At 43.9% G+C, this 7,524-nt stretch overlaps 1 protein-coding gene across 1 annotated transcript; it reads right to left on the reverse strand.

Annotated features, from left to right (window-relative positions):
* Window positions 1-399: 399 nt before the first annotated feature.
* UTP3 (UTP3 small subunit processome component) lies at window positions 400-2,132 on the reverse strand. The gene has a single exon (XM_066281040.1). It carries the CDS (start codon window positions 1,871-1,873, stop codon window positions 458-460), a length of 1,416 nt encoding a protein of 471 aa, XP_066137137.1. The 5' UTR covers window positions 1,874-2,132; the 3' UTR covers window positions 400-457.
* Between the last annotated feature and the right edge of the window lie 5,392 nt (window positions 2,133-7,524).

Consider the following 7,524-nt stretch of genomic DNA (forward strand, 5'->3'; position numbering starts at 1 on the left):
TAAACCTATTTGTTAACAAGTGCCCTGGTCAAGAATAAAATTAGGTAACTGAAATAATGTCAGCTATTTTATAGGCTGTTTTACAAGTGTCCACCAAAGGTGCTCTTTAGTTCATGTGGAAAATTATAAAAATAGTCGTAAGTTTACCATTGCTTCAAAACTAACTTTGAATTTTCCTAGGCTACTACTTGACAGGAAATGGGACACATTTTTTCAACACCACTTTTTTTCTCAAGCACCTGCATATTGCTCCCACAGTTTTTAGTATGACCTTAATATAAATTAAAATATTATACTATAAATAATAAATTGAGCAATAACCCAAACCAATTTCCCTGTTGAAAAGAATTTTTAAAATGTAAGATTATGTTTTATATATTAATACAATCACTTCACTAGTTAAAATTAAAATTTATTCATCTGGAACTTGGAAAAAATTAAACTTAAAGCAAAAACTTTACTTAAGCTTAATGCTCTTTTTAACTCCTGCGCGGATTCCAGATAGTTCACCACTATAACGCTGCACTTCTCTGCGAACTTCACGAACCTGGCCTCTCCTGCGAATTTTGGCTCGTCTGAACTTCTCCCGGTGTTTCACTCTGGGATTGCGATCAATCTTCTTTCTCCTAGGTGTAAGGCCCCTGTTTTTAGCAATCTGATAGGTAATGGCTCTCTTTGCATTTTTATTTTCAAGAGCCTGTTCTTCGGTACTATTTTCTTTCTTTCTCTTTAAGTTTTGCCTGTCCTCTTTTTCTTTATAGTATTTCAGTACAGTTTTGTCAAAACTGGAATCGTCAGAAAGATCTGTAAGAGCAGAGGCAGCAGCTTCTGAAACAGATTTTGGTTTGGCTTTGGTGGATTTTGCTTTTGGATTTAGTTCTTTTTTTCCAGCACCATCCTTCAGTGAGAGTAGAAGACGAATCTCAGAGGACAGCTTCTGATCCACAACTGACAGCTTGTTGATCAAAGTTCGGTAGGTAACAAGCCTGTCTATAACAGGATGTCCGTGTGCAGGGACTCTCCTAGCTTTCAGGATCAAATAAAAACTGATGTTGGAGCAGTAGTTCATATAGAGGTTGTACTTGGTCCTCAGATACTGGCTTCCTTTTCCAGGCGGAATGATCCCTTGCTCCACCAATTGCAACAATGGCTCCAGCTCATCTTTCATCTCTGTCAACTTAGCTTTCAGGTCTTCTATTAGCTCCAAGAGCTCTGGAGATTCCTTCCTCAGCATCTTCAGCTTCTCTTTCACCGAAACTTTGGCCAAATCCTTCACGACCCGTGTCTCAGACTCATCTACCTGAGGCACCTGAGGTTTTGCAAAGGCCTCCACCCAGGTAACCCCGAAATCATCCTCCTGCAGGGCTTGGGCTAGGCGCTGCTGAATGAGCTGTGCCTCCTCCTCCTCCTCTCTTTCCTCTTCCTCTATTTCTTGCTGACTCTGCCGGCTTCGGGGCTTGGAACCATAATCCGAGTCATAGTAAAGTTTTTTCCTTTGACCCCACGACAAACTGGGATCCACAGAGGCCTCAGCCTCACTCTGCACGGAACTCCCATCATCGTCATCCTCCTCATCTCCGGCACTCTCATTATCTTCATCGTCCTCATCGGAAATATCCAGGGCTAGCACTTCCTCCTCCTCATCGCCATCCTCCTCTTCGTCCCCACTCTCTACTTCCTTCCAGCCCTTAGCCAAGATGGCTCGAGATCGGGCCTCGTGGAAATCATCTACCTTATCTTGGTAGTAGCTGGAGTCGCTTGGTGAGGGTGGCAATTCTAAATCGTCGTCCTTTTCATCTGCTGGGCCGCGACCTGCCTTGGCTCGCACAGCTGCCCACTGGGCCGCTCCGCGGCGCCGGGATCTCCGCACCATAGCTCGCAGTCTCAGGCTCCACACACGTCAGACTATCCGCTACCTCTGACGTCCGCGAGCGACTCACGCGCTCCAACAACACACCTCTTGAGACAGCCACGCGCTCTCCTACCACGCGAGTTTCGCAGGCGCTCCGTTCGACCTCAGGAGTTCCGACCTCCTTCCGGCTCCCAGGATGCTCTCCGTGTGGCCTGCAAACCAAGACTTCCGCTCAGTCCCACAGGCTTAGAGACTCCCTTTCCGCTTTGCCCTTTAATTCAAAAATGTTGGGGTAAAGTCTTTCCGTGTAGGAACTATAGGTATAGGAAGTTTAGTTCCGTAGAGCCCCTTAGGGAGACTTCTGTTTACACTCTCGCGAGCCTGGCCGGGGGCGGGGGCGGAGACGGGGACGGGGCGGGGTAGCGGAGGGGGTGTGTATAGCGAAGAACCCGCGAGGCCAGGTCGCCGGGACCAGTAGAGGGCGCTCTGTCTCTACGCCTACGGAAGCCCCGGGACTGTACAATGAGTTGTACTGCGCATGTACCGGCTGTCTCGGACCTGGAGCCAAGTGCGGGTGTATGGGCTTTCTTAGTTTACGGGAATTGTTTTTATGGTTTCCGCCTATCAGTCTGGAAGTTAATCAGATTGTTCTTTTCTCCGCAATGTGCAAATACGTTCCCGGCACCACTACCCGAGGCGGCGCCGGGGCCGCTGGACTGGGTAATCCTGGCGTGGGCTCCGGCCGGGAGCGTAGGCGGGGCTTCGTGGCTGACCTTAGCCATCCTCCGGGGCGCTGTGACTCCACGCGCATTCGTGTCCTGAGCGGTGATGATCGGAAGACAGGGCTCCGCTCTAGGTTTTGATTTTTTTCCGAGGAACTCAAAATTGGCTGCAGAAGGGACAGCGATTTTTCTTCTTTTTAGTAAAGAAGATTCACTTTTCAAGATACTTTGGAAATGACACACGTACCCTTTATTAATTCTATAACATTTATTAAGGGGGAGGCAGCAGGTCAGCCCATGAGAGAGCAGTGGCGGGCAAGAGCAGACGCAGTTCCCGCAGTCGTCGAACTTGTGTTCTAGCGGGGGACAGGCATTAATCAAGTAATCACGCAAAACTTGCCAGATTGTAACTGGAATAAGTGCTGTGAACGTTTGTCCTGTGTTACCCAGCTTTCAGCTGCTGAAAACAGTCCACACCGCTCTTTTTAGAGACGCCGTTCTCCTTACTTAAACGGGTTAGTACTCCCCGCACCCTTGGGGAATTTCTACTGTGTTGACAAGACAGCGTGAGCATCCCCTCTGATCTCAGCTCCCTTAGTGGTCTTTTCCTCAGTTCTACGTCCTCTAGTAGATCTCTACAGACATTGATATTGCAAACACCCAGTACAGTGTCTGGCACGCAGTAAGTGTCTAATCGAGGTTTGTTTAATGAATAAGTATTGAAATTATAGTATTTGATTACCTGTCTCAGGTGCTACATAAAACAGTGAATGAATGATGCATAAGGCTGCAAACATCACTAAAGGGGATAATCTGAGCTGGAATGAGTTTTAGGAATCATTAATTCCAACTACACACTTCTATTTTAAACACGTGGAAACAGACTTGGGAGATTACACGAGCTGATCTGGCACAGAAACCAGGGACAGGGCTCTCACATCAGGCTTTCACACTCTGCCCTTATCAGTCCTTTGCCTCTTCAATATGAGGGAGTTTCAGGCCTTTCCCAGAGGGTGTATTTTGCTAGGTGGATGAAAGAAGCCAAGAGCACAGATTAAATTATTTGAAGAAGAGGGTGGTAATAAGAGAAGAATTAGTCAACCCTGTCTTTAGAAGTATTACTAGGGATAGAAGTATGAAAGGACAGCCCTATAATCTTAGAATAATTCAAGGTTTAAGTTTTCAGACATTACATATGATAGGTTCAGAGTTAGTATTTTACTTTCAAATGTGGGTCGTCAGAAGCTGAACTTTTGATATATTGCTAACATTAATAGTGAAATACAATTTATTTGCAGAAAGTCTGTCATTCAGTTAAGAAAAATAGTACACATTTTTAGAAAAGTGATATTTCAAAGTATGATAACTTGCATTTGAAAACCTTTATAAGATTTTAGAAAATAGCCAACCAGGAGGTGGCGCAGTGGATGGAGCATCGGACTGGAATGCAGAGAACCCAGGTTTGAGACCCCGAGCTTGCCAGCTTGGCACGGGCTCATCTGGTTTGAGCAAAGCTCACTAGCTTGAGGCCAAGGTCCCCTTGAGAAAGGGGTCACTCGTTCTGCTCTAGTCCCCCAGTCAAGGCACATATGAGAAAGCAATCAATGAACAACTAAGGTGCCACAAGGAAGAATTGATGCTTCTCACCTCTCTCCCTTCCTGTCTGTCTGTCCCTCTCTCTGTCTCTGTCACACACACACACAAAAAAAGGATTTTAGAAAATACAATTTTATGAATAAAAACCTTATGTTCTGATGGCAAACACAGGACTCATTTTTGAATGTAAATTTTAATAGATTTTTGTCATTCAACAAATATTGTGTTTACTAACTGTAGCAGAATGCTTCTTGCTAGAGTAGACCCAAAGGTGCATTAGCTACAGCCTCTTCCCTCGAGGAGCTTATAATCAAGTAGAAAAGAAGACGTGTGTTCAGATACTAAAATACAAGACAGTGTGTGATGTGAACCCTGTGCTGTGAGAGATCCCTCTGGATTGGCATTCTAGAAATATTGCTTACACAATGTTGCATCTAAACTGGAACTGTAATTATGTCTTTGCTATAAATGTATTGAATTTTCATTATATCTAAATATTAAGTTTTATTTAGGCACATAAAAGAAATCCCAATTTTTCTATTTTTATTGCAGATTATTTGAAAGTAAGGACCAATATGTATATATTATAGAGAAGTTAGAAAAATATTTTGGATACTTTTAATGGGAATGATCACATTGCTCTAAGGTTATTTAGTTTATATTACATATTATATTTCCTATTTAGAATAGTTGCCATAATCAGTGCATATTCAGAGAATTCTATTCTAACATTCTTAGGTCTTTTTTTGATAGAGAACAGTTAAAGTCAGTTCTTTAATTCCAGAGGCTCCCATAGACTAAACTTTCATAGCTTAACCTTATAATTATATGCCACTTAGGTAAGGAATTTTTTTCTTAAAAATTTGTGTTGCTGAAAAGTCATCAATAGCGTTATTTTATCATATACCTATACCAATGAAAAAGAAAAATGCTGAGCCTCCAGAAAAAATGAACATATATTTATATTAAATAACATTTAAATTTATCATCAACCTGAATCTTTATTATATTATCTTACCTGGCTCAGGAGTTAGCAAGTTACACGTAATGGGTGCCAACAGTCTTTATTTTTTGTTTGTTTTTTACAAAAACCCTTTTGCCTTTAAGGGAAGGTAGGGGTTTGTCAATGACACACTAGGTGATATTAAGATACTTTCTCCCAGGAATGAGTTCTGGGTGTTGAAGGTATTCTACCACCAGTTTAGCTAAATTGATCTCAATTTCTCTCTATGCAGCAATAATAATAATAGTTATCAATGAGAGCAGTTACTAGGTTCTAGGGACTGTTGTAAGCTCTTTGACATTCAACTCCATGAGGAAGGTACTATCATAATCTCTAACCTAAGAAACTGGGGCATATGGAGCTTAAGTGAGGTCATAAGGCTTGTACTGGTAGAACTAGATTTGAATCCAGACAGCTGGCTTCAGAGTCTATACCAGGGGTCCCCAAACTACGGCCCGTGGGCCGCATGCAGCCCCCTGAGGCCGTTTTCTGGCCCCCTGCCGCACTTCTGGAAGAGGCACCTCTTTCAATGGTGGTCAGTGAGAGGAGCACAGGATGCTGCAAAGCACGGTGTCGCTCACGTACAGTACTACTTCCAGAGATGCGGGACGCATGCGTCACGGCTCCGGAAGCATGTCATATCACTTGTTACGGCTAGCAATGACAATTATGGAACCGGACATTGACCATCTCATTAGCCAAAAGCAGGCCCATAGTTCCCATTGAAATACTGGTCAGTTTGTTGATTTAAATTTACTTGTTCTTTATTTTAAATATTGTATTTATTCCCGTTTTGTTTTTTTACTTTAAAATAAGATATGTACAGTGTGTATAGGGATTTATTTGTTCATAGTTTTTTTTTTTTATAGTCCGGCCCTGCAACGGTCTGAGGGACAGTGAACTGGGCTCCTGGTCTCTACTGTACTACCGCTAATGACTGTATTATACTGGCTTTCAAATATTCTCTCATTATGTCTTCTCATCTCCAGTCTGTGTTGTACATTCCATTCAGTGTCATCAGATGTATCTTTCTAGAATACCATTTCCATTGTCCTACACTTTGTTAAAAAAATTTTCAAGGACTCTCAGTTGCTATCAAGATAAAGTCTGTATATACATGCCCCTCCCACCGTTTTGCCTCAAAGCAAACTTTTCAGCCAGCCATATCTATCATTACCCCCGATTAAAACCTTCCATTCTGCCCTGGCTGGTTGGCTCAGCGGTAGAGCGTCGGCCTAGCGTGCGGAGGACCCGGGTTCGATTCCCGGCCAGGGCACACAGGAGAAGCGCCCATTTGCTTCTCCACCCCTCCGCCGCGCTTTCCTCTCTGTCTCTCTCTTCCCCTCCCACAGCCGAGGCTCCATTGAAGCAAAGATGACCCGGGCGCTGGGGATGGCTCTGTGGCCTCTGCCCCAGGCGCTGGAGTGGCTCTGGTCGCGACATGGCGACACCCAGGATGGGCAGAGCACTGCCCCCTGGTGGGCAGAGCGTGGCCCCATGGTGGGCGTGCCAGGTGGATCCCGGTCGGGCGCATGCGGGAGTCTGTCTGACTGTCTCTCCCTGTTTCCAGCTTCAGAAAAATGAAAAAAACAAAAAAAAAACAAACAAAAAAAACCAAACCTTCCATTCTAACTGAAGCACTCTCCCACTCTTGACTCTTCAGACATTGCTTTCCAATTTTCATTGCTTTCCAATTTCCTTTTCTGTCTCTTTGCTTATCTTTTCAGTGTTCTCATAATTATCAGATTTTTTTTTCAGAGACAGAGAGAGTCAGAAAGAGGGATAGATAGGGACAGACAGACAGGAACGGAGAGAGATGAGAAGCATCAATCATCAGTTTTTTATTGTGACACCTTAGTTTTCATTGATTGCTTTCTCACATGTGCCCTGACCGTGGGGCTTCAGCAGACCGAGTAACCCATTGCTTGAGCCAGTGACCTTGGGTCCAAGCTGGTGAGCTTTGCTCAAACCAGATGAGCCTGTGCTCAAGCTGGCGACCTTGGGGTCTCAAACCTGGGTCCTTCTGCATCCCAGTCCGACGCTCTATCCACTGTGCCACCGCCTGGTCAGGCATTATCAGAAATTTATAAATATTATAGATACCTTTTTGGTTTAAGAAAAATAATCACACAGGTCCATAATGGTACCTGCATGAGGCAGTTTGGAAAGCTATTATTGATTAGCAGGGAGTCAGAGACAACCTGGATGCCCATTCCTGGAATAGTATATTGATAAAATGTCATGGATGAAGAGCATGGAATTTAGAAGCATAGAGTGACCATACTTCTTGGTTTGCCTAGTACAGCCCTGTTTCACCTGTTATTTCAGTATAATTATAAATTGCACCCCTT

The sequence above is a fragment of the Saccopteryx bilineata genome, chromosome 5, assembly GCF_036850765.1.
Source record: "Saccopteryx bilineata isolate mSacBil1 chromosome 5, mSacBil1_pri_phased_curated, whole genome shotgun sequence".
NCBI classification, from domain to species: Eukaryota; Metazoa; Chordata; class Mammalia; order Chiroptera; family Emballonuridae; genus Saccopteryx; species Saccopteryx bilineata.